At 44.9% G+C, this 27,779-nt stretch overlaps 1 protein-coding gene across 5 annotated transcripts in view; it reads left to right on the forward strand.

The window, feature by feature from the left end:
• CAMTA1 (calmodulin binding transcription activator 1) overlaps window positions 1-27,779 on the forward strand; it is a 539,274-nt gene that overhangs the window by 21,022 nt on the left and 490,473 nt on the right. For all 5 annotated transcript variants that reach the window (XM_067472884.1, XM_067472882.1, XM_067472885.1 and 2 more), the window contains exon 2: window positions 25,718-25,836. In XM_067472884.1, the coding sequence (XP_067328985.1) occupies window positions 25,718-25,836 (119 nt within the window). The remainder of the gene's footprint in view (window positions 1-25,717; window positions 25,837-27,779) is intronic.

Raw genomic sequence — 27,779 nt, forward strand, 5'->3', positions numbered from 1 at the left:
TCCAGATCCATCATTGGTTGAGTCCACAGTGATCTCTGGATGTAGGTGAACTACAACTCCAAAACCAAAGGACACTGCCCACCAAACCCTTCCAGTATTTTCTGTCGGTGATGGGAGAACTGTCTGCCAAGTTTGGTTCAGTTCCATCGTTGGTGGGATTCAGAATGCTCTTTGATTGTAGGTGAACTACAAATCCCAGCAATGACAACTCCCAAATGTCAAGATTTTCCCCAAACTCCACCAGTGTTCACATTTGGGCATAGTGAGTCTTCATGTAGAGTTTGGTCCAGATCCATCATTTTTTGAGTCCACAGTGATCTCGTGATGTAGGTGAACTACAACTCCAAAATCAAAGGACACTGCCCACCAAACCCTTCCAGTATTTTCTGTTGGTCATGGGAGAACTGTGTGCCAAGTTTGGTTCAATTCCATCGTTGGTGGGGTTCAGAATACTCTTTGATTGTAAGTGAACTATAAATCCCAGCAACTACAACTCCCAAATGTCAGTGTCTATTTCCCCCAAACTCCACCAGTATTCACATTTGGGCAAATTGAGGATTTGTCCCAAGTTTGGTCCAGATCCATCATTCTTTGAGTCCAAAGTGGTCTCTGGATATAGGTGAACGACAACTCCCAAACTCAAGGTCAATGCCCATCAAACCCTTCCAGTATTTTCTGTTGGTCATGGGAGAACTGTGTGCCAAGTTTGATTCAATTCCATCGTTGGTGGAGTTCGGAATGCTCTTTGTTTGTAGGTGAACTATAAATCCCAGCAACTACAACTCCCAAATGACAAAATCACATTTTTCTGAGTAAAGGACATACATTGGGTTGTTAGGTGTCTTGTGTCCAATTCGTCCAGGACTTTTTGAGTCCTGTTAATCAGCTGGTTTTCCCTGGAATAGGCAGTAAGAGCACCTAGAGCTTCGGAGAGCTTCTGTTCAACCCTCTCAAAGCTCCCTGCTTGAGTGGTGATGGCACGATCACCAGCGTAACTGAAACTCTCTGTCCCTTCTGGCCGTGGCTGGCCATTTGTGTAGATGTTGAACATGGATGGGGCAAGCACGCTCCCCTGAGGCAGGCCGTTCTTCTGTTTCCGCCATCTACTTCTCTGGCCCTGGAACTCAACCAAAAAGCTCCTGTTCGGTAGCTGATTTCCTTGAGTGGTGATGGCACAATCATCAGCATAGATGAAACTCTCTGTCCCTTCTGGCAGTGGCTGGTCATTTGTGTAGATGTTGAACATGGATGGAGCAAGCACGCTCCCCTGAGGCAGGCCGTTCTTCTGTTTCCGCCATCTACTTCTCTGGCCCTGGAACTCAACCAAAAAGCTCCTGTTCGGTAGCTGATTTCCTTGAGTGGTGATGGCACAATCATCAGCATAGATGAAGCTCTCTGTCCCTTCTGGCAGTGGCTGGTCATTTGTGTAGATGTTGAACATGGATGGAGCAAGCACGCTCCCCTGAGGCAGGCCGTTCTTCTGTTTCCGCCATCTACTTCTCTGGCCCTGGAACTCAACCAAAAAGCTCCTGTTCTGTAGTAGGTTTCCTATAAGTCTCTCCAGAACGTTGTAGAGGTAGCACAACAGGGAGATTGGTCTGTAGCTTTTTGGATCATTACGGTCTTTGCCTGGCTGCAAGATGGCGATGACTCTTGCTTTCCTCCACATTTTGGGGATCTGACAGGATGCAGTGCAGTTGTTCAGTCCCAGGTATTTGGGTGCGCTGCAATGCTCCAGTGGGATTCCTTCCTTCCCAGGTAATAATCCTCAGAGCTCGGGATGCTTGTCTGTTCTTCAGGTGAAAGGCATGTGCAGAGGCGGCCCTAGGTAATTTTCAACAGTAAGCAAACAGTATTCCCCCCCCCCCCCCCCAACTTACTTTCCTTAGGCGATCCCTCGTTGGACGAGTAAGACGGTCTTCCTTGATGAGTATTTTTGTGGGTTTGTAGGTGGCTGTGGAGCCCTCTTCTTGACCCGCATCTTCTCCCACAGTGAAGGCATTGGTTTCCAGGTGGAAGGCGGTCCTGGTTGGGGTTGGCTTGACGCGCCTTCCTCCTGGCACGTTTCTCTCTTTCACCTTCCACTCGTGCCTCCTCGAATTCTGCAGCACTGCTGGTCACAGCTGACCTCCAGCTGGAAGCGGTCAAGGGCCGGGGCTTCCCAGTTCTCAGTGTCTATGCCAGAGTTGTTAAGGTTGGCTTTGAGACCATCTTTAAATCTCTTTTCCTGTCCACCAACATTCCGTTTTCCGTTCTTAAGTTCCCCCAACAATCACTGATATATCTTTTCTGTTCGTTGTCCTGGGAGTTCTGTGTGCCAAGTTTGGTTCAATTCCATCATTGGTGGAGTTCAGAATGCTCTTTGATTGTAGGTGAACTATACATCCCAGTAACTGCAACTCGCATATGTCAAGGTCTATTTTTCCCCAAGAGCGCCTCAAGAGCACCCCTGGGCAACATCAAGTCTACCGCGACTGCTTACTTTGCGTAATGGTTGAGCCGCCCCTGTGTTTTAGATGAGAACAGAGAACTTCAATGCTGGCATTGTCTTCTCGTTCTTCTTCCTGCTCCTCGTCCTGCTTCTCTTGTCTTCCTCCAAGGTGGAAGTCTCCTTATAAACCTTCAATTTCCCTGAATGATGTGTAACGGGTTCGGCGGTGTTGTTTCTTCTGGGACTGTTCCGACAATTGTTTCTGTGATTTCATCCGGCAGCAGACCCACCTTGACCTGACATTTGTGAGAATCTGTCTTGTCATAGGACGGCCATTGGTAGTCCGGCGAAGCCTCCTTTGGTATGGCTTTCTTCCCAATACGAGTGTTATTAAAATCCCTGAATCAAAGAGGGGCGGAAAAGGGTTTGTTGTGAACGAGGAGCCCCCCGAGCTGCTTTGACAGAGAGAGAAGGAGAGATCATGTCTCGTCCTTAATTGTCTGTCTTACGTCTTTTTGTCTGAGTGAAACCGAGCTTATTACATAACTCCAAAATGGGTGACGCCGTCCTTTCCGTGTGTCCTAAATGGCCCGACACTCCGTTCTCCCCCCTCCCTTTTCGGTTGGTAAATATTTATTATCATTTCACTGGTCTGACCTTGTATGTCTATTCTCTCTCTCCCCCCCCATCTCTCGTCTCTTTTTTCTTTTCCTAGAGAAAAATGGCAAAAATTTCCACCGCTTAATCCCGTGATACTTAACCTCTGTCAAAAAGTGTCGAAAGAGCCATTCCTCTCCTTTAACGATGGTGCAAAGACCGGGGGGGGGGGGGGGTTCACTCGTGGCTCGTAATTGGAGATGCGGTTCTGGTTAACGTATAAAACTTAATGTTTAATAATCTCTGGGCTTAACTGCGTGTGAAATCAAGTGGGCTGACTGTCTTGGGGAGGGAGAGCCATTGGGAGAGATCATCCGGAGTTTCGGTGTATACGCAGATGACGTCCAACTCTGTCACTACTTCTCACCCGCTACTAAGGAGGCTGTTCAGGTCCTGGACCGGTGCTTGGCCGCTGTAACGGACTGGATGAGGGCTAACAGATTGAAACTAAATCCAGACAAGACAGAGGTCCTCCTTTACAGCTTTTCTATTCCGCCCTTCTCCTCACCCCGCAGGGGACTCAGGGCGGATTACAGTGTATACATATATGGCAAACAATGCCAATTGTGACATACAACATATACAGACATAGACAGAGGGAAGATGATACTGAAAGTACAGAAAGCCTTGACAGTGACCTGACCCAGCAAGCTTGTCTTGATTTGTGTGTCAGGCGGAGTTCTCGCCTGGCTGGTAGACAAGAAGCCAGCTCAGGGAAAGGTAATCACAATGCTTTCATGTTGGTGAGAGCATAATGTTTGCATATTTATTTATTTACAGCTTTTCTATTCCGCCCTTCTGCTCACCCCGCAGGGGACTCAGGGCGGATTACAGTGTATACATATATGGCAAACATTCAATGCCAGTTTTGACATACAACATATACAGACATACGCAGAGGGAAGATGATACTGAAAGTACAGAAAGCCTTGACAGTGACCTGACCCGGCAAGCTTGTCTTGATTTGTGTGTCAGGCGGAGTTCTCCCCTGGCTGGTAGACGAGAAGCCAGCTCGGGGAAAGGTCATCGCAATGCTTTCATGTTGGTGAGAGCATAATGTTTTCATATTTATTTATTTATTTATTTACAGTTTTTCTATTCTGCCCTTCTCCTCACCCCGCAGGGGACTCAGGGCGGATTCCAGTGTACACATATATGGCAAACATTCAATGCCAATTGTGACATACAACATATACAGACATACACAGAGAGAAGATGATACTGAAAGTATAGAAAGCCTTGACAGTGACCTGGCCCGGCAAGCTTGTCTTGATTTGTGTGTCAGGTGGAGGTCTCACCTGGCTGGTAGACGAGAAGCCAGCTCGGGGAAAGGTCATTGCAATGCTTCCATGTTGGTGAGAGCATAATGTTTTCATATTTTATTTATTTATTTATTTATTTACAGCTTTTCTATTCCGCCCTTCTCCTCACCCCGCAGGGGACTCAGGGCGGATTACAGTGTACACATATATGGCAAACATTTAATGCCAATTTTGACATGCAAACATATACAGACATACACAGCGGCTATTTAACTTTTTTCTGGCCGCCAGGGGAGCTGTTGCTTTCCTCGTCCATCTGTGACGCTGATGAAGCACTTCCGCATTCCCCGCATGCTTCCCCGCACTTCCGCATTCCTCGCATGCTTCCCCGCTGGAATGCTTTGCTGTAGTCTTCTTTATGGCCTCATAAATCAGTTCATTTTTCATCATTCAACTTTTTTTGGCCGCCAAGGGAGCTGTCGCTTTCATCGTCCATCTGCGATGCTGATGAAGTACTTCTGCATTCCCCGCATGCTTCCCCGCTGGAATGCTTTGCTGGAGTCTTCTTTATGGCTTCATAAATCAGTTAATTTAGCCTCCCCACACTTTAAGGTGATAACTTATTTTCCTACTTGACAGATGCAGCTGTCTTTCGGGTTGCAAAGGTCGACAACAGGCTACACACAATTGGTTGGAAACCCATTCCAACCCGGGCTGGCTTCGAACTCATGACCTTTTGGTCGGAGTGATCTTAATGCAGCTGACACTCAGCCAGCTGCTCCACAATCCCGGTGCTTGGGAGTGATTCTGGACTCATCGCTGAGCCTGGAACCTCAGGTATGTGCGGTGGTCAGGGTGCACCAGCTGCGCCTGTACCTTGGGAAGTCTGACTTGGCCACGGTGGTCCACGCAGAGGTGGCCCTAGGTAATTTTCAATGGTAAGCAAGCAGTATTTTGCCGCACCCCCCGCCACCCAACCAGTCACTGACATATATTTTCTGTTCGTCGTGGGAGTTCTGTGTGCCATATTTGGTTCAGTTTCATCATTGGTGGAGTTCAGAATGCTCTTTGATTGTAGTTGAACTATACATCCCAGTAATTACAACTCGCATATGTCAAAGTCTATTTTCCCCCAAGAGCACCCCTGGGCAACATCAACTCTACTGCAAGTGCTTACTTCGCGTATGGGTTGAGCCGCCCCTGGGTCCACACTCTGGTTACATCACGTGTAGACTACTGCAATGCTCTGTACGTCGGGTTGTCTGTGAAGACTGCCCGGAAGCTTCAAGTAGTCCAACGAGCGGCAGCCAGATTACTAACGGGAGCGAGGTACAGGGAGCATACTACTCCTCTGTTGCACCAGCTCCACTGGCTGCCAATTAGTTTCCGAGCACAATTCTGAGCACATTGATTGTGGCGCAACTGGCTGGGTGTCAGCTGCATTAAGATCACTCACTACCTCTGAGGATACTTGCCATAGATGCAGGCGAAATGTCAGGAGAGAATGCCTCTAGAACACCGGGATTGTGGTGCAGCTGGCTGAGTGTCAGCTCCATTAAGATCACTCTGACCAAAAGGTCATGAGTTCGAAGCCAACCCGGGTTGGAGTGGGTTTCCAACCAATTGTGTGTAGCCTGTTGTCGACTTTTGCAGCCCGAAAGACAGTTACATCTGTCAAGTAGGAAAATTAGGTACCACCTTAAAGTGTGGGGAGGCTGAATAAACTAATTTATGAGGCCATTAAAAAAAAGACTCCAGCAGGGAAGCATGCGGGGAATGTGGAAGTACTTCATCAGTGTCGCAGATGGACGATGAAAGCGACAGCTTCCCTGGCGGCCAGAGAAAGTGAAATAGCCTCTGTCTATGTCTGTATATGTTGTATGTCAAAAATTGGCATTGAATGTTTGCCATATATATGTGTGCACCGTAATCCACCCTGAGTCCCCTGCGGGGTGAGGAGAAGGCGGAATAGAAAAACTGTAAATAAATAAATAAATAAATAAAAAACATGAAAACATGCTCTCACCAACATGAAAGCGTTGCGATGACCTTTCCCCGAGCTGGCTTCTCGTCTACCAGCCAGGCGAGAACTCTGCCTGACACACAAATCAAGACAAGCTTGCCGGGTCAGGTCACTGTCAATGCTTTCTGTACTTTCAGTATCATCTTCCCTCTGTCTATGTCTGTATATGTTGTATGTCATCATTGGCATGGAATGTTTGTCATATATGTGTGCACCGTAACCCGCCCTGAATCCCTTGCGGGGTGAGGAGAAGGGCGGAATAGAAAAGCTGTAAATAAATAAATAAATAATAAACATGAAAACATTATGCTCTCATCAACATGGAAGCATTGCGATGACCTATCCCTGAGCTGGCTTCTCGTCTACCAGCCAGGCGAGAACTGTCAGGTCACTGTCAAGGCTTTCTGTACTTTCGGTATCATCTTCCCTCTGTCTATGTCTGTATGTGTTGTATGTCATCATTGGCATGGAATGTTTGCCATATATGTGTACACTGTAATCCGCCCTGAGTCCCCTGCGGGGTGAGGAGAAGGGCGGAATAGAAAAGCTGTAAATAAATAAATAAATAATAAACATGAAAACATTATGCTCTCATCAACATGGAAGCATTGCGGTGACCTTTCCCTGAGCTGGCTTCTCGTCTACAGCCAGGCGAGAACTGTCAGGTCACTGTCAAGGCTTTCTGTACTTTCGGTATCATCTTCCCTCTGTCTATGTCTGTATATGTTGTATGTCATCATTGGCATGGAATGTTTGCCATATATGTGTACACCGTAACCCGCCCTGAGTCCCCTGCGGGATGAGGAGAAGGGCGGAATAGAAAAAGCTGTCAATAAATAAATAAATAAATAAACATGAAAACATTATGCTCTCGCCAACATGAAAGCATTGCGATGACCTTTCCCTGAGCTGGCTTCCCATCTACCAGCCAGGCGAGAACTGTCAGGTCACTGTCAAGGCTTTCTGTACTTTCGGTATCATCTTCCCTCTGTCTATGTCTGTATGTGTTGTATGTCATCATTGGCATGGAATGTTTGCCATATATGTGTACACTGTAATCCGCCCTGAGTCCCCTGCGGGGTGAGGAGAAGGGCGGAATAGAAAAGCTGTAAATAAATAAATAAATAATAAACATGAAAACATTATGCTCTCATCAACATGGAAGCATTGCGGTGACCTTTCCCTGAGCTGGCTTCTCGTCTACAGCCAGGCGAGAACTGTCAGGTCACTGTCAAGGTTTTCTGTACTTTCGGTATCATCTTCCCTCTGTCTATGTCTGTATATGTTGTATGTCATCATTGGCATGGAATGTTTGCCATATATGTGTACACTGTAACCCGCCCTGAGTCCCCTGCGGGGTGAGGAGAAGGGCGGAAGAGAAAAGCTGTAAATAAATAAACAAACAAACAAACATGAAAACATTATGCTCTCACCAACATGAAAGCATTGCGATGACCTTTCCCCGAACTGGCTTCTTGTCTACCAGCCAGGCGAGAACTGTCAGGTCACTGTCAAGGCTTTCTGTACTTTCGGTATCATCTTCCCTCTGTCTATGTATGTTTATGTTGTATGTCAAAATTGGCATGGAATGTTTACCATATGTGTGTACGCTGTAATCCACCCTGAGTCCCCTGCGGGGGGACGAGAAGGGCGGAATAGAAAAGCTGCAAATAAACAAATAAGCCTTGGCTCACGAAAGGTCCTCTTGCGACATATGTTTCTCATCTTATGGGAGTTCGAGAAAGCCATCGATGAAGATGTTTCTTCGGCGTGCACCAGTTGTTGAATCCGAAGGTGTTGGAAGCAGCGGTAGTCTCGTTTCCTCTCTCTGTCTTACGATTCCCCGAAGCGAGTGTTGAAATATTTAGGTACTCCTCTGGAGAGAGTGTCCAGGGAATCCCTGTTTATCAGAATCTAGCGCGTCTTCCTTCTTTGGTGCCCTACTTCCATGGGTATGCTGCAAATGCCGAATCTTTTGGGGGGCATCAGAAGGAAAGCGCCTACATGCCCCAAAAGGAGTCGTTTTTGGTATGGGTACACATATACATTTGAGGTTATGGGTTTCCTCACTCTTTCTGGCTGTAAAGGGGGAACGTAGGACTAGATCCCCCCAACCTGGAGCTCAGTCGGTGCATTGAATTGTAGGTTACCACCTATCTTTTCCCAGTTGGCTCTGGTTCCTTATTATTTATTTTATTTAAATAATAACAATAATCTATCGCTATAATAAAAGTGAATGTTTGTATGTGGAGGACGGAAGGGCGGAAGTGTATGTGGCAGCTTTCTGGTTGGCTGCCACTTTCACAGGCCACTGTGACCAACACGGGTGAGGCACCTGGACCAAAGTCGGCACACATAACCCCCATGAACCCCTTTACGTCCTGGTGCGGTTTGGGGGAGGTGGACCATGGCTCATGGGATCTGTAGTACTTTCAAACGATGTGGTTCCCAGACCTAACAAAGACCAATAAAGACCAAACTTGGCACACTGAGCCCCCATGACCCATTCTACATCCTACTGCGGTTTGGAGGAGGGGAGACCATGGATGATGGGTCTTGAAGTACCTCCACTCATTTCCCAAGAGTGCTATGACTCTCATCCAATGACTGATCAAGACCAAACTTGGCACACAGAGCCCCCATGACCCACTCTACAACCTGGTGCAATTTGGAAGAGGATGGACCACGGATGATGGGACTTGAAGTAGCTTCACTCACTTCCCAAGACCGCTGTGATCCTCATCCAATGTCTGATCAAGACCAAACTTGACACACACAGACCCCATTAGCCACTCTACATCCCAGTGCTGTTTGGAGGAGGATGGACGATGGATGATGGGACTTGCAGTTCCTTCACCTACTTCCTGAAACCACAGTGACACTCATCCAAATACCAATAAAGACCAAACTTGGCCAACTCAAAATTCTGGTGAGGTTTGGAGGAAGATGGACCACAGATGATGGGACTCGCAGTACCTTCACTAACTTCCTGAGACCACTGCAAGCCATATAAATAACGGATAAAGACCAACCTTGATACACAATTCCTTTCTCAAATAATCCTCTCTCCACACAGAGCCCCCATGACCCACTCTACAACCTGGTGCAATTTGGAGGAGGATGGACCATGGACGATGGGACTTGCAGTACCTTCACTAACTCCCTGAGAGTACTACGAGCCACATAAATAACTGATAAAGACCAACCTTGAAACACAATACCTTTCTCAAATAACACGGGCAGTGCCGGGTCCCCAAGCTAGTATGTGTATGCCACACGTTGCTGTGGCCCAGTCTGGTGATCTGGAAAATACAGTAATGGTTTCCAATCTAAGTAATGTCTTTCTGCTTGTAGGTAAACAGTATTTCTTGTTTTGTTTTTTTTTGTCAGTGTGGATGTGGAGAGTGTCTGGTTTGCCTCCTCTGGAACAGGCAACATATCATTGTCCTTCTTTAGGGGTCCCTTTCAAATCTATCTCTCTCTCTGTGTGAGAATCATATCTATCTATCTATCTATCTATCTATGGCTGGATGGCTCTTTGTCAGGGGGGCTTTGATGATGATGATGATGTATATTTATATACAAGTTTATTGAAGTGTAGAAGAAGCTTGACGGTTTCAATGTTTCTTAACTCTTAGACGCACATATCTTCAGAATATTTGTGCCAGGTTTGGTCCAGTTCCATCATTGTTTGAGTCCAAAGTGCTCTCTGGATGTAGGTGAATTACAACTCCCAAACTCAAGGTCAATGCCCACCAAACCCTTTTTGTGTTTGCTGTTGTGTTTTCAAGGGGACAGCTAGTCTTCTCATAAAATATTGGCAGTTGCAGAGGGGGTCAGTATTTATTTATTTATTTATTTATTTCTGGTACTTCTACCCCGCCCTTCTCAACCCCCGGGGGGGGGGGACTCAGGGCGGCTTACAAAAAAGGCAGGATTCGATGCCTACACAAGATATACATACATACAAAACAGCAGTTAAAACAGTTAACGAATAAAAATAATCAGTACATAACACAATCAGTAAAACTAATCTCATGTTCAGCGTTCAGAGTTCCATAGTTCCGTTCCGTTTTGTCAATTCCTGTCCATCGTCAAGTCTTTCTTTAGCTGCCAGAATGTCCAAATGCCTGGTCCCAAATCCAAGTTTTCAATTTTTTTCCTAAACGAAAGGAGGGATGTCGCTAATCTGATTTCCCCGGGGAGTGAATGACACAGGTGAGGGGCCACCACCGAGAAGGCCCTGCTCCTCATCCCCGCCAATCTCACTTGTGATAGAGGCGGGGTCGAGAGCAGGGCCTCCCCAGAAGATCTTAGACTCCGAGGTGGGACGTAGAGGGAGATCTTCTTCTATGCTCCACTCCTGTTCCCTCCCTTTGTGCTCACTTTGTGGGCCGTGGCCACATGTCGAGCGGGCCAGTTCCAAGTGTTTATTATCATGTTCCTAGTTTGTTGAACTATTTTTTTTAATAAAAGCGAAATATTAGTATAGAGATCATACAAATTTCAAGGTTTTGGCTTTTTTGAAAAGTCGTTATAGGAAGTTGGTTTGTGGTTAAGCGCAAAGTTTGCCGGTGCAAGAAGGTCCTTTCCATCAAGAGGTTGATGGGACAGGAAGAGTAAAGGTCAAAGTACTTTCCATAACAAAAATATTCTTGTTTACCTCTGATCATTTGATATTTTCTAATGAAATATTGGGAGTTGCAGAGGGTCAGTATTTCCCCCCACAAACCTTCTATTCGCCCCTCTTACTCCCTCCCTCTGTGCTCACTTTGTGGGCTGTGGCCACATGTCGTGCGGGCCAGTTCCAAGTGTTTATTATCATGTTCCTAGTGTGTTGAACTATTTTTTTTATATAAAAGCGAAATGTTAGTATAGAGGTCATACAAAGTTTAAGGTTTTGGCTTTTTGAAAAGTCGTTATATTAGCGAGTTTGCATAGGAAGTTGGTTTGTGGTTAAGCGCAAAGTTTGCTGGTGCAAGAAGGTCCTTTCCATCAAAAGGTTGATGGGACAGGAAGAGTAAAGGTCCATGACGAAAATATTCTTGTTTACCTCTGATCCTTAGATATCTTCTAATGAAATATTGGAAGTTGCAGAGGGTCAGTATTTCCCCCCACAAACCTTCTATGCGCCCCTCTTACTCCCTCCCTCTGTGCTCACTTTGTGGGCCGTGGCCACATGTCGTGCGGGCCAGTTCCAAGTGTTTATTATCATGTTCCTAGTGTGTTGAACTATTTTTTTTATATAAAAGCAAAATGTTAGTATAGAGGTCATACAAAGTTTAAGGTTTTGGCTTTTTGAAAAGTCGTTATATTAGCGAGTTTGCATAGGAAGTTGGTTTGTGGTTAAGTGCAAAGTTTGCCGGTGCAAGAAGGTACTTTCCATCAAGAGGTTGATGGGACAGGAAGAGTAAAGGTCAAAGTACCTTCCATGACAAAAATATTCTTCTTTACCTCTGATCATTAGATATCTTCTAATGAAATATTGGCAGTTGCAGAGGGTCAGTATGTTTCCCCCCACAAACCTATGCGCCCCTCCTACTCCATCCCTCTGTGCTCACTTTGTGGGCCGTGGCCACATGTCGTGCAGGCCAGTTCCAAGTGTTTATTATCATGTTCCTAGTTTGTTGAACTATTTTTTTAAAATAAAAGCAAAATGTTAGTATAGAGGTCATACAAAGTACAAGGTTTTGGCTTTTTGAAAAGTCGTTATATTAGCGAGTTTGCATAGGAAGTTGGTTTGTGGTTAAGCGCAAAGTTTGCTGGTGCAAGAAGGTACTTTCCATCAAAAGGTTGATGGGACAGGAAGAGTAAAGATCCATGACAAAAATATTCTTGTTTACCTCTGATCATTAGATATCTCCTAATGAAATATTGGCAGTTGCGGAGGGTCAGTATTTCCCCCCACAAACCTTCTATGCACCCCTCTTACTCCCTCCCTCTGTGCTCACTTTGTGGGCCGTGGCCACATGTCGTGCGGGCCTGTTCCAAGTGTTTATTATCATGTTCCTAGTGTGTTGAACTATTTTTTTTATATAAAAGCGAAATGTTAGTATAGAGGTCATACAAAGTTTAAGGTTTTGACTTTTTGAAAAGTCGTTATATTAGTGAGTTTACATAGGAAGTTGGTTTGTGGTTAAGCGCAAAGTTTGCTGGTGCAAGAAGGTACTTTCCATCAAGAGGTTGATGGGACAGGAAGAGTAAAGGTCAAAGTTCTTTCCATGACAAAAATATTCTTGTTTACCTCTGATCATTAGATATCAGTCAGTATTTCCCCCCACAAACCTTCCATGCGCCCCTCTTACTCCCTCCCTTTGTGCTCCCTTTGTGGGCCGTGGCCACATCTCATACGGGGCAGTTACAAGTGTTTATTATCATGTTCCTAGTTTGTTGAACTATGTTTTTTTTATAAAAGCGAAATATTAGTATAGAGGTCATACAAATTTCAAGGTTTTGGCTTTTTGAAAGGTCGTTATATTAGCGAGTTTGCATAGGAAGTTGGTTTGTGGTTAAGCGCAAAGTTTGCCGGTGCAAGAAGGTACTTTCCATCAAGAGGTTGATGGGACAGGATGAGTAAAGGTCAAAGTTCTTTCCATGACAAAAATATTCTTGTTTACCTCTGATCATTTGATATATTCTAATGAAATATTGGCAGTTGCAGAGGGTCAGTATTTCCCCCCACAAACCTTCTATTCGCCCCTCTTACTCGCTCCCTCTGTGCTCACTTTGTGGGTCGTGGCCACATGTCGTGCGGGCCAGTTCCTAGTGTTTATTATCATGTTCCTAGTTTGTTGAACTATTTTTTTAAAATAAAAGCAAAATGTTAGTATAGAGGTCATACAAAGTACAAGGTTTTGGCTTTTTGAAAAGTCGTTATATTAGTGAGTTTACATAGGAAGTTGGTTTGTGGTTAAGCGCAAAGTTTGCCGGTGCAAGAAGGTCCTTTCCATCAAGAGGTTGATGGGACAGGAAGAGTAAAGGTCAAAGTTCTTTCCATGACAAAAATATTCTTGTTTACCTCTGATCATTAGATATCAGTCAGTATTTTCCCCCACAAACCTTCCATGCGCCCCTCTTACTCCCTCCCTTTGTGCTCCTTTTGTGGGCCGTGGCCACATCTCATACGGGGCAGTTACAAGTGTTTATTATCATGTTCCTAGTTTGTTGAACTATGTTTTTTTTTTATAAAAGCGAAATATTAGTATAGAGGTCATACAAAGTTTAAGGTTTTGGCTTTTTGAAAAGTCATTATATTAGTGAGTTTACATAGGAAGTTGGTTTGTGGTTAAGCGCAAAGTTTGCTGGTGCAAGAAGGTACTTTCCATCTAAAGGTTGATGGGACAGGAAGAGTAAAGGTCCATGACAAAAATATTCTTGTTTACCTCTGATCATTAGATATCTTCTAATGAAATATTGGCAGTTGCAGAGAGTCAGTATTTCCCCCCACAAATCTTCTATTCGCCCCTCTTACTCCCTCCCTCTGTGCTCACTTTGTGGGCCGTGGCCACATGTCGTGCGGCCAGTTCCAAGTGTTTATTATCATGTTCCTAGTGTGTTGAACTATTTTTTTTTAATAAAACCGAGCACTGCATCCAAACGTGAAGATGTTTGGGAAGATTACAGCTGAGGGAGAATGTGAACGCCGTCTCCTTTTTAGTGCCAGTAGCTATTAAGCATCGATTCAGTGGGTTGAGGACAAGCTTCTGGCGGAGCCGGATGCAGAATCTCTAGATTGAAAGATATTGGAAGCGCCGTTCCCGCTGCCTTTGCGGCATCTCTCTCCGCAGATTGACGAACCGTTGTCTGAAGGCCGGCTTCCCATTGGCATTGGGGCCTTGAAGGGGATTTTCCCCCCCTTCGTGGTTGTCTGATTTGATTCCTTGGCTCATAAAATGTAAGACACAGCTGTTGAGGAGCCTTTGCGTTCGGTTTTTATTGACTCAGGGTAGCAGATCATGAACGGAAGAATCTGAGCTGTGGGATTGGATGGGAAGCTATTGGCGGGGTTTTCTCTGCCCTTGGGGCCTCCCCGCTCTGCTCTCCTTTCGGAAGGAGATGTCTGTGGACCACTGACGTTGGGATGAGTCTTGAACTGATCACTAGGAGAAATGCATGACAGCCTTTTGAAATCTATCTATATATATAAATCTGTTAGGTTGGTTCAACGGGACAGCAAAACTCTAAAAACCCCCAACGAAACCTAACCAAAATTCCCATGCCCATAACACAACCCACAAGGTTCAAACATATCTACTCAAAATGAAAAACAATACAACAACACACTCACAAAACGGCAAAACAACAAAACTAAAAAAAACCCCAACGAAACTTAATCAAAATTCCCATGCCCATAACACAACCCACAAGGTACAAACATATCTACTTAAAATGAAAAACGACACAACAACACACTCACAAAACGGCAAAACAACAAAACTAAAAAAACCCAACGAAACTTAACCAAAATTCCCATGCCCATAACACAACCCACAAGGTACAAACATATCTACTCAAAATGAAAAACAACACAACACACTCACAAAACGGCAAAACAACAAAACTCTAAAAAACCCCAACGAAACTTAACCAAAATTCCCATGCCCATAACACAACCCACAAGGTACAAACATATCTTCTCAAAATGAAAAACAACACAACACACTCACAAGACGGCAAAACAACAAAACACTCAAAACATTATGATTTTGCCTTTTGGGAGTTGTAGTTGCTGGGATTTATATCTATATATATAAAAATGCTCTGTGCATCATGAGTACCTTAAAAACAAAAGAACCAATGAACGAAATCACACCAAATTTGGCAACAAAACGTCTCACAACACAAGGAGTGACCATCACTCGAAAAATTATGATTTTGTCATTTGGGAGTTGTAGTTGCTGGGATTTATCTATATATATAAAAATGGAAAGGGTGTCCAACGGGACAGCAAAATGCGAAAACCCCCAGACGAAAACTCACCAAATTTGCCGTGCACATACCTCAACCCACAAGGTATGCACAACGCGAATCAAAATTCCAAACAACATTTCAACAAATGAACAATTACAAAAACCAACTGAGCATGCGCAGTGCCCAGGGGAGGAAGTACACACGCAATGCACTCTGGGAACTGTAGTTCTAGAAAGCGGCCTGCTCGCTGGGGGCCAGGATGCTGCGCGAACGGAGAAAGGAAGGAAGGAAAGGAAGGAAGGAAGGAAGGGAGGGAAGTTGAGAAGGTATATGAAAGAAGAAAGGTAGGAAAGAAAGAATACACAGAGAGAAGGAGGATGGGAAAGAAGGGAGAAAGGAAGGAAGGAGGAAAGGAAAGAAAGATAGAAAAAAAGAAGAAAGGGAAGGGGAAGGGAAGGTGTCAAAAGGAAGGAAGGAAGGAAGGAAGGAAGGGGAATTTAGGAAGGGGAAGAGAGGAAAAAGCGAAGGAAGAAGAGAAAGGGAGGGAAGAAAAGAAAGAAAGAAAAGGAAGACTGGAAGTCAAGAGTGAAGGAAGGAAGGAAAGAGATAGAGAGGGAAGAAAGGAGAGAAAGAGGAAGGAAAATAAAAAGGGAGGAGGAAGGAAAGAGGAAGAGAAGGAAGGAGGAGAGAAGGAAAGAAAAAAGGGAAGGGAGGAAATACGGAGCAAAGGAAGAAGAGAAAGAAGGAGAGAAAGAGGGAAGGAAAGAAATAAAGAGAAGGAAGGATGGGAGCAAAAACCTAAGGAAGGAAGTAAACAGGTAGAGAAGGAAGAAAGGAAAGAAGAAAAGGAAATGAAGGAAGGAGTGAAAGAAGGAGAGAAAGGGGGAGAGAAGGCTGGCCACAGCAACGCGTATCTATCTATCTATATATATAAATCTGTTAGGTTGGTTCAACGGGACAGCAAAACTCTAAAACCCCCCAACGAAACTTAACCAAAATTCCCATGCCCATAACACAACCCACAAGGTACAAACATATCTACTCAAAATGAAAAACAACACAACAACACACTCACAAAACGGCAAAACAACAAAACTCCAAAAAAACCCCAACGAAACTTAACCAAAATTCCCATGCCCATAACACAACCCACAAGGTACAAACATATCTACTCAAAATGAAAAACAACACAACAACAGACTCACAAAACGGCAAAACAACAAAACTCAAAAAAACCCCTAACGAAACTTAACCAAAATTCCCATGCCCATAACACAACCCACAAGGTACAAACATATCTACTCAAAATGAAAAACAACAACACACTCACAAAACGGCAAAACAACAAAACTAAAAAAAACCCCAACGAAACTTAACCAAAATTCCCATGCCCATAACACAACCCACAAGGTACAAACATATCTACTCAAAATGAAAAACAACACAACAACACACTCACAAAACGGCAAAAGAACAAAACTCCAAAAAAACCCAATGAAACTTAACCAAAATTCCCATGCCCATGACACAACCCATAAGGTACAAACATATCTACTCAAAATGAAAAACAACAACACAACACACTCACAAAACAGCAAAACAACAAAACTCTAAAAAACCCCAACGAAACTTAACCAAAATTCCCATGCCCATGACACAACCCACAAGGTACAAACATATCTACTCAAAATGAAAAACAACACAACACACTCACAAAACGGCAAAACAACAAAACACTCGAAAAATTATGATTTTGTCATTTGGGAGTTGTAGTTGCTGGGATTTATATCTCTCTATATAAAAATGCTCTGTGCGTCGTTCGTACCTTAAAAACCAAAGAACCAATGAATGAAATCACACCAAATTTGGCGACAAAACATCTCACAACACAGGAAGTGACCATCACTCAAAAAAACCCTCCAAAAGCAAAGGACACTGCCCACCAAACCCTTCCAGTATTTTCTGTTGGTCATGGGAGTTCTGTGTGCCATGTTTGGTTCAATTCCGTCGTTGGTAGAGTTCAGAATGCTCTTTGATTGACAAAATTGATTGACAAAATCAATTCTTTTGAGTGAAAGACATACATTGGGTTGTTAGGTGTCTTGTGTCCAAATTTGGTGTCAATTCATCCAGTGGTTTTTGAGTTCTGTTAATCCCACAAACGAACATTACATTATTATTTATATACAAATTTATTGAAGTATAGAAGAAGCTTGACGGTTTCAATGTTTCTTAACTCTTAGAGGCACATATCTTCAGAATATTTGTGCCAAATTTGGTCCAGTTCCATCATTGTTTAAGTCCACAGTGGTCTCTGGATGTAGGTGAACTACAACTCCCAAACTCAAGGTTAATGCCCACCAAACCCTTCTAGTGTTTTCTGTTGGTCATGAGAATGCTGTATGCCACGTTTGGTTCAGTTCCATCGTTGGTGAAGTTCAGAATGCTCTTTGATTGTAGGTGAACTATACATCCCAGAAACTACAACTCCCAAATGGCAAAATCGATTTTTAGTGATGGTCACTCGTTGGCCTAGTAGGTGTCTTGTGCCCAAATTTGGTGTCAATTTGTCGAGTGGTTTTTGAGTTCTGTTAATCTCACAAACGAACATGACATTTTTATTTATATACAAGTTATTGAAGTATAGAAGAAGCTTGACGGTTCCAATGTTTCTTAACTCTTAAATAATAAATGTAATAATAATAATAATTCATTTATTATGTGTTTATAAGAGAGTAAAATAATAAATAACCTTGACTCGAGTATAATCCGAGGGGGACTTTCTCAGCCTAAGAAAAGGTCTGAAAAACTAGGCTTATACTCGAGTATAGACAGTAAGTCGGACTCTTTTCGTACGTTAGATTCCGAAGAGGCCAAAGAATCTCTCCTTCATAAAATCCCATAACGGAAGATCACCATTAACTGCAGATGGAGGCCAGAGTGCTTTTTTGTGTCCTTTTATGGAGAAGTCTTGGTGTGTGCATCTCCACATGCTCTATCACCGTTTGTGGCATTTTCTGGTGTGATCCCAAGTTGGCGTCCTTTACAAGATTTTCAGGTTTCTCAGTGTATCCTCGGTTGACCTTTTCCGTGCCGTGGGTTGATCTGGATCTGGCTTTTCACTTTAGGTTGATATTTTATTTATTGGGATGATGACGAAGAGACAAATCTCGGCCTCCCCCTCCAAGGCCCCGGGGGTTCCAGGCAGGAGGAAAACATGGCCAGGAAGGGAAAATGGAACAAAACCATACAATGAGTGGGATTAAAGTGTACAACTTAACATGGATGGAGCGTACCTGGATTTCAAGAAGGCCTTCCTTCTGGCAAGGAAACTTACTTACTTACTTACTTACTTAGGCGATCCCTCGTTGGACGAGTAAGATGGTCTTCCTTGATGACTATTTTTGTGGGTTTGTAGGTGGCTGTGGAGCCCTATTCTTAGTCCAGTGTGGGCTTGGCAGAACTATGGTGAGGTGGATCTGGAATCGGTTAAATGGATGAACCCAGAGGGTGATTCTCCCCAAGGCTTCCTCTTCTTCATCATGGAAAGAAGGGACGAGTGGAGGGCCATCCGCAGGGTTCCGTCCGGGCCTGGTCCTGCTCAGGATCTTCATTCATGACCTAGATGAAGGGCGAGAAGGCAGGATCATCAAGTTTGCAGACGACACTGTATTGACGATAGCCAATACTCCAGAGGACAGGAGCAGGATTCAGAACCGTCTTCACAGATTAGAGAGATGATGGGCCAAAACTAACACAATGAAGTTCAACAGGGACAAATGCAAGAGACTCCACTTTGGCAGGAAAAATGAAATGCACAGATACAGAATGGGGGACGAAGAGGCCTGGCTCGAGAGCAGGACGTGGAGAAAACACCTTGGAGTCCTCATAGACAACAAGTTAAACATGAGCCAGGAATGTGATGTGGCGGCAAAAAAAGACAATGGGATTTTGGCCTGCATCAAGAGGAGCCTCGTGTCTAGATCCAGGGAAGTCCTGCTCCCTATTCCGCTTTGGTCAGACCACTTTACCTGGAATATTGTGTCCAATTCTGGGCACCACAATTCAAGAGAGAGATTGACTCTAAGCTGGAATGTGTCCAGAGGAAGAGGGTGACGCAAAGGATCAAGGGTCTTCCTCTTCCTTTCTTTCCTCTTCCCTTTCGCTTCCCTTCCTCTTCCCTTCCTTCCTCTTCCCTTCCTTCCTCTTCCTCTTCCTTTCTGCTTCCCTTCCTCTTCCCTTCCTCTTCCTTCCTCTTCCTCTTCCTTTCCTCTTCTTCCCTTCCTTCCTCTTCCCTTCCTCTTCCTCTTCCTTTCCGCTTCCCTTACTCTTCCCTTCCTCTTCCCTTCCTTCCTCTTCCCTTTCGCTTCCCTTCCTCTTCCCTTCCTTCCTCTTCCCTTTCGCTTCCCTTACTCTCCTTCTTCTCTTCCTCTTCCTCTTCCTTTCCGCTTTTACTTCCTCTTCCCTTCCTCTTCCTTCTTCTTCCCTTTTGCTTCCCTTACTCTTCTTCCGTTCCTTCCTCTTCCTCTTCCCTTCCTCTTCCTCTTCCTTTCCGCTTCCCTTACTCTTCCCTTCCTCTTCCTTTCCTTCATCTTCTCTTTCACTTCCCTTCCTCTTCCCTTCCTTCCTCTTCCCTTTCGCTTCCCTTACTCTTCTTCTCTTTCTCTTCCTCTTCCTCTTCCCTTCCTCTTCCTCTTCCCTTTTGCTTCCCTTACTCTTCACTTTCTCTTCCTCTTCCTCTTCCCTTCCATTTCCCTTCTGCTTCCCCTCCTTTTCCCTTCCCTTCCTCTTCCCTTCCCTTCTGCTTTGCTTCCTCGTCCCTTCCCTTCTTCCTCTTCCTCTCCTGTCCTTACCCTCCCCTCCCTTCATACCTTTTCCCATTTTTCCCCTTCTTGTTCTTTCCTTCCTCCATCCTTCTTTCCCCTCATATATATATATATATATATATATATATATATATATATATATATATACACACACTCCCTTCCTCCACTTCCTCCTTGCTTAGAGGACTCTTTGGTGCCTCGGCTTTGGCTCCCTGATTTGGGCTCCTGACGTACGGCAGCAACAGCATCAGCATCAGTGAGTGGAGCGCTCCCTCTCACCTGCACAAAGTGAACGGGAACTTCCGAGAGTGCTGCACACAGAGATAGATAGATACACAATATAAACACCGCATTCGGGGAGAAGAGAGTGGCCTGGAAGAGGTTTCCTTGGGGCCTTCTGGGGATTCTTGCTTTGTGAGGAGGACTTAATGGAGTTTGTAATGCTCCAGAGATAAATGAGCGGCAAGATGTTCAAGCCCGATACGTTCCTTCCTTCCCCCCAAATCCTGCCTCTGATGACATCTGGATTTCCTCCCTCGAAGAGACTCCTTGGCTCCCAAATGCTCGTTCGCTTCTTGCCTGGAGGAATCATCTTGCGATTCTGACGAAGAGCGAGAACTTCATTAAGTGCATTTCATTGTCCTCATTCATTCACCGCCGTCTGCCCGCGAGCGACGCCGGATGCCTTTTTCGGAGGTATCTTCCCCATTCTCAACGATCTAAGGACACACATTTTGCCTCCAAGGATGTAGGGCAATGGGGCAGGCGGGGAGCGGAGCTGGGACACGGCGTCGGAAAAGACTCGTAAGAAGAGAGTCACCAAGCACTACACCAACCCTATGGCTCAAGGCAAAAGCCCTGAACGGTTTGGGACCCGCCTACCTACGTGACCGCATTTCTGTGTACGAACCCACGCAATCTCTTCAATCATCTCGCTCTCGCCCCCTTTGCAGGCGCAATCGGCAGGGACGAGGGAGAGGGCCTTCTCTGTGGTGGCCCCATAGAGACTCTGGAACTCACTTCCTAAGGATATTAGGCAAGCCCCCACCTTGACAGTCTTTAGAAGGAGCCTGAAAGCGTGGCTGTCCCAGTGTGCCTTCCCTGAATAATAATAATAGTAATAATAGTAGTAGTAGTAATATTATTAATAAATATAATAATAATAATAATAATAATAATAATAATAAATACACTTTATTGGAGCTGTCTTCATAGACCTGGATGATACCGTAAACCACCGCCTCCTCCTGAGAAAAATGTATAATACCACAAAGGACCAGCCACTGCCAGAAGGGACAGAGAGCTTCATCTATGCTGATGATCGTGCCATCACCGCTCAATGAAATCAGCTACCAAACAGGAGCTTCTTTGTTGAGTTCCCGGGCCAGAGAAGCAGATGGCGGAAACAGAAGAACGGCCTGCCTCAGGGAAGCATGCTTGCTCCATCCATGTTCAACATCTACACCAATGACCAGCCACTGCCAGAAGGGACAGAGAGCTTCATCTATGCTGATGATTGTGCCATCATCACTCAAGGAAATCAGCTACTGAACAGGAGCTTTTTTGTTGAGTTCCAGGGCCAGAGAAGCAGATGGAGGAAACGGAAGAACGGCCTGCCTCAGGGGAGCGTGCTTGCTCCATCCATGTTCAACATTTACACAAATGACCAGCCATTGCCAGAAGGGACAGAGAGCTTCATCTATGCTGATGATCGTGCCATCACCGCTCAAGGAAATCAGCTACCGAACAGGAGCTTTTTTGTTGAGTTCCAGGGCCAGAGAAGCAGATGGCGGAAACAGAAGAACGGCCTGCCTCAGGGGAGCGTGCTTGCTCCATCCATGTTCAACATCTACACAAATGACCAGTCACGGCCAGAAGGGACAGGGAGCTCCATCTATGCTGATGATTGTGCCATCACCACTCAAGGAAATCAGCTACCGAACAGGAGCTTTTTTGTTGAGTTCCAGGGCCAGAGAAGCAGATGGCGGAAACAGAAGAATGGCCTGCCTCAGGGAAGCGTGCTTGCTCCACCCATGTTCAACATCTACACAAATGACCAGCCACGGCCAGAAGGGACAGAGAGTTTCATCTATGCTGATGATCGTGCCATCACCACTCAAGGAAATCAGCTACCGAACAGGAGCTTTTTTGTTGATTCCCAGGGCGGAAACAGAAGAACATCCTGCCTCAGGGGAGCGTGCTTGCTCCCTCCATGTTCAACATCTACACAAATGACCAGCCATTACCCGAAGGGATAGAGAGTTTCATCTATGCTGATGATTGTGCCATCACCTCTCAAGGAAATCAGCTACCGAACAGGAGCTTTTTTGTTGAGTTCCAGGGCCAGAGAAGCAGATGGCGGAAACAGAAGAACGGCCTGCCTCAGGGGAGCGTGCTTGCTCCATCCATGTTCAACATCTAGACAAATGACCAGCCACTGCCAGAAAGGGACAGAGAGTTTCATCTATGCTGATGATTGTGCCATCACCACTCAAGGAAATCAGCTACCGAACAGGAGCTTTTCTGTTGAGTTCCAGGGCCAGAGAAGCAGATGGCGGAAACAGAAGAACGGCCTGCCTCAGGGGAGCGTGCTTGCTCCATCCATGTTCAACATCTACACCAATGACCAGCCACTGCCAGAAGGGACAAAGAGCTTCATCTATGCTGATGATCATGCCATCACCACTCAAGGAAATCAGCTACCGAACAGGAGCTTCTTTGTTGAGTTCCCGGGCCAGAGAAGCAGATGGCGGAAACAGAAGAACGGCCTACCGCGGGGGAGCGTGCTTGCTCCATCCATGTTCAACATCGACACAAATGACCAGCCACTGCCAGAAGGGATAGAGAGCTTCATCTATGCTGATGATTATGTCATCACTGCTCAAGCAGGGAGCTTTGAGATGGTTGAACAGAAGCTCTCCGAAGCTCTAGGTGACCTTACTGCCTATTACAGGGAAAACCAGCTGATCCCTAATCCATCTAATACACAGACATGTGCTTTTCATCTCAAGAACAGACAAGCATCCCGAGCTCTGAGGATTATTACCTGGGAAGGAAGGAATCCCACGGGAGCATTGCAGCACACCCAAGTACCTGGGAGGAGTCACCCTGGACCGTGCTCTGACCTACAAGAAGCACTGCCTGAACATCAAGCAAAAAGTGGGTGCTAGAAATAATATCATACGAAGGCTGACTGGCACAACCTGGGGATCACAACCAGACACAGTGAAGACATCTGCCCTTGCGCTAGGCTACTCTGCTGCCGAGTATGCTAAAACACCACGCTCAAACAGTGGATGTGGCTCTGAATGAGACATGGAGTGTCTGCGCCCTGCACCACTGGAGAAACTACACTGTTTGGCTGGTATCGCACCACCTGACATCCGCCGGGAAGGAGCAGCCAATAGCGAAAGGACCAAGGCAGAGACACCTCCAGCTCATCCCTTGTTTGGGTATCAGCCAGCACGTCAACGACTTAATAAAATATATACATTAATATACATAAAATAAAACAAAAACCGAAAACACAACTAATAAACAATAATAACACAATTACATACAACAAAAGACAACATAGCAATATAAAATTACAAGAAACACATCACAATAACATGGGCGAGCCTACATGTAATGGATACAAGAAAACTGATTAAAAACAGATTGAAATAAGGGAGTCAGGGAATAAGGAAATACTGTATATACTCAAGTATAAGCCCCTTTTTTGTGCTGTGAAATCTCCCCTCGGCTTATACTTGAGTCAATGTTATTTACTATTTTACTCTGTTGTTAGTATTATTTTTATTGCATTTATTATTTTACTCTATTTATTATTATTATTATTTTGTCCTCCATTCCAGCCTCTTTGAATTCTGCAGCACTGCTGGTCTCAGCCGACCTCCAGTTAGAGTGCTCAAGGGCCAGGGCTTCCCAGTTCTGTGTGTCTATGCGACAGTGTTTAAGGTTGGCTTTAAGCCCATTGTAGTGAAATTGCTACTCTATGTTAAAGTTTTGGTGTATAGCTCTATGTTTACATATGGCAGATAGGGAAGAATAGGCACAGACAGGGTAACAACAGCAGAGATAGGATTCATTTGCATATGTGAAGCCGATTGGTCATGTGCAGATTAGTGTAGGCCCAGGATTTGAAAAGGCTGTTAGGCCAAAATGACAGTTGGGGAGAGCAGAGCTGAACATTCCAAAGGGGCGGAGCCAAGGTTCTGAAAGAGACAGAGTGAGGGAGTTTGAAAATGACAGTTAGGAATCTGTGTGTGAAGAGCAGAGTTGGGTTTTGATTGTCTGATAGAAAGAAGCAGTTATGAAGATGTGTTAAAGATGTCTGATATAGAGAAGCAGTTAGTTAAATAGAGCTCGAGTTTTAAGGAACATAAAGAAGGCTAGTGTTGCCTTAGTTCAGAATATAATTCAGCCAAGAGTGTGTAAAGCAAGTAACATGTTTGTGAATGTGAAACATCGATAGTTTATTCAGGAAAGTTAACCAAGTAAATGATATTGACTGTAAGCCTCAAGATTGCAACAAAATACAAATGTAACCACAAGCGTTGGAGCCAGAAGTTATAAGTAAACTGTGTTACTTGGTTATACACAAGAGCGTTTCATTGCCTGCGATATAAAGTACAAAGGTTTAACAGCACACAGAAAGTCCCAGCCATTATAAAAGAAGAAACTGAATCAGTATAAGACAGCAAAGCAGATTTTAAAGAGGAAATAGTCTCTCTCCCTCGCCTCACCCATCTTTAAATCTCTTTTCCTCTCCACCAAAATTACGTTTCTCGTTCTTGAGTTCGGGGTATAGTAGCTGTTTTGGGAGATGGTGATTGGGCATTCTTGTCATATGTTCTGCAGTTGATGGTGGTGGTGATGGAAGGGTTAATGTGAGTATTCTAGTGGGTTTGGAAATCTGTAAGTGGGAGTTCATGGGTGAAAGCAATTAGGGGTGGAGGTGTGCAGGAGATGGGTTGCAGATGGGTGTTACTGGATTTAAGGAGCTAACCTTGAGACTGATCTTTGGGAGAAAAGTATCTGTTGTATTTTGGTGGTGGATGCTGCTGGTTTTTCCCCCAGGTCTGTTGGATTTTTCGGTATCTTGACCTGTCTCCTGTAATCTTGGAACCCTGGAACCTTGAACCTTTGGACTGGCTTTTGACTACGGTATAGACTTTTGATCCCTGGACTCTGTTATTGAACTCTTGGCGTTTGACCACTGAAGTGGACACTTTTGACTACCAAGTTATTTTTGCTATCAATTTTTGTTTACTCTATAGTTGCGTGCTATCTTTATGTTTTATGTTTTGGTCTATTAAAACAGCCAGCAAGTAAGTCCAAAGGTGATCTCCAGATGTTCATGAAGACTCACATTTGCCAAAAAGGTTATGACATCGGGTTGTTGTATGTTTTTTTGGGCTATATGGCCATGTTCTAGAGGCATTTTCTCCTGACGTTTCGCCTGCATCTATGGCAAGCATCCTCAGAGGTCGTGAGGTTTTGACATCATTTGTCTTTTCAGAAAAGGTTATAAATCCCATTTTTCAGAAGTATGCGAGTTTTCTGATGCAAATGACTCACGTTTATGTTTCTCCCCTCTTTTCAGATGATCATGGGAACAGCAATGGAAGTCATGTAAAGATCTTTTTGCCGAAGAAGCTGCTTGAATGTCTACCAAAATGTTCCAGTTTACCAAAAGAGAGGCACCGTTGGAACACAAATGAGGTAGATAGATCGGATTTACGTTATTATTACACAAGCGTGTTTGGGAATTGGAAGAATGTTGAGAACGACTCCACTTTCTTACCAGCATTTTGCAAGCAAGGGTTGAGACTTAATGGTATTTATGGTTCCTAACTTCTCTCTATGCCTTGGCAACTGTTCGGATATTGTGCATTGAAAATGTGTATATTTGATCGCCTTTTTGATAGTTGTTGTCATCATATAGGGTTCTTTTGCACCAAAATGTATATACCGTATTTATTTATTTGTCGTGTCAGGGCAACCAGTCAATTGTATTACATTTCTAACAGAACAAAACAAACAAACGGACAAAATACAAATTTTGGGAGTTTGGTAGTTGATTAAATGTCCTTTGAGCAGTAGCTGTCCCCTTGGAGTGCCTCTGGTGTGGCCGCAAGAAGGTCCTCCCTTGTGCATCATGTGGCAGGGCTCAGGGTGCATTGCAGCAGGTGGTCAGTGGTTGGCTCTTCTCCGCACTTGCATGTCGTGGATTCCACTTTGTGGCCCCATTTCTTGAGGTTGGCTCTGCAACTCGTGGGGCCAGAGCGCAATCTGTTCAGCGCCTTCCAAGTCTGTGTGCTCAGGGGGGGAGTCTCTCATTTGGTCGTTCTTCTATTTCCGCCATCTGCTTCTTTGGCCCTGAAACTCAACAAAAAAGCTCCTGTTTTGTAGCAGGTTTCCTATGAGGTGGGTGAGGTGGTAGTCGCCCAGTTTTCTGTGTGCCCAGGGGGGAGTCTCTCATCTGGTATCAGCCATGGATTGAGGTTCTGGGTTTGAACCTGCCACTTTTGGACTCTTGCTTGCTGAGGTGTTCCAGCGAGTGTCTCTGTAGATCTTAGAAAACTATGTCTAGATTTAAGTCGTTGACGTGCTGGCTGATACCCAAACAGGGGATGAGCTGGAGATGTCTCTGCCTTGGTCCTTTCACTATTGGCTGCTACTTCCCGGCGGATGTCACGTGGTGTAATACCGGCTAAGCAGTGTAATTTCTCCAGTGGTGTAGGGCGCAGGCACCCCGTGATAATGCGGCATGTCTCATTAAGAGCCATATCCACTGTTTGAGCGTGGTGAGATGTGTTCCACACTGGGCATGCGTACTCAGCAGCAGAGTAGCATAGCGCAAGGGCAGATGTCTTCACTGTGTCTGGTTGTGATCCCCAGGTTGTGCCAGTCAGCTTTCGTATGATACTGTTTCTAGCACCCACTTTTTGCTTGATGTTCAGGCAGTGCTTCTTGAAGGTCAGAGCACGGTCTAGAGTGACTCCTCCCAGGTATTTGGGTGTGATACAATGCTCCCGTGGGATTCCTTCCTTCCCAGGTAATAATACTCAGAGCTCGGGATGCTTGTCTGTTCTTTAGGTGAAAAGCACATGTCTGTGTTTTAGATGGATTAGGGATCAGCTGGTTTTCCTTGTAGTAGGCGGTAAGAGCTTCTGTTCAACCCTCTCAAAGCTCCCTGCTTGAGCGGTGATGGCACAATCATCAGCGTAGATGAAGCTCTCTGTCCCTTCTGGCAGTGGCTGTTCATTTGTGCAAATGCTAAATATGGATGGAGCAAGCACGCTCCCTTTGAAGGCAGGCCGTTCTTCTGTTTCCGCCATCTGCTTCTCTGGCCTTGGAATCCAACAAAAAAGCTCCTGTTTTGTAGCAAGTTAGTCAGAACTAATTGCTATTTCTCTAAAGTAGAGTGGAGGGATATAGTATGCGTACTTTATTACAGTGGTGGCAAGTGGCGTGATTTATAATAGCATTTCTCTATAGAATGCATTCTCAGCAGCAGAGTAGCATAGTGCAAGGGAAGATGTCCTCACTGTGTCTGGTTGTGATCCCCAGGTTGTGCCAGTCAGCTTTTGTATGATATTATTTCTAGCACCCACTTTTTGCTCGATGTTCAGGCAGTGCTTCTTGTAGGTCAGAACATGGTC

The sequence above is a fragment of the Anolis sagrei genome, chromosome 13 (assembly GCF_037176765.1).
Source record: "Anolis sagrei isolate rAnoSag1 chromosome 13, rAnoSag1.mat, whole genome shotgun sequence".
Lineage (NCBI taxonomy): Eukaryota > Metazoa > Chordata > Lepidosauria > Squamata > Dactyloidae > Anolis > Anolis sagrei.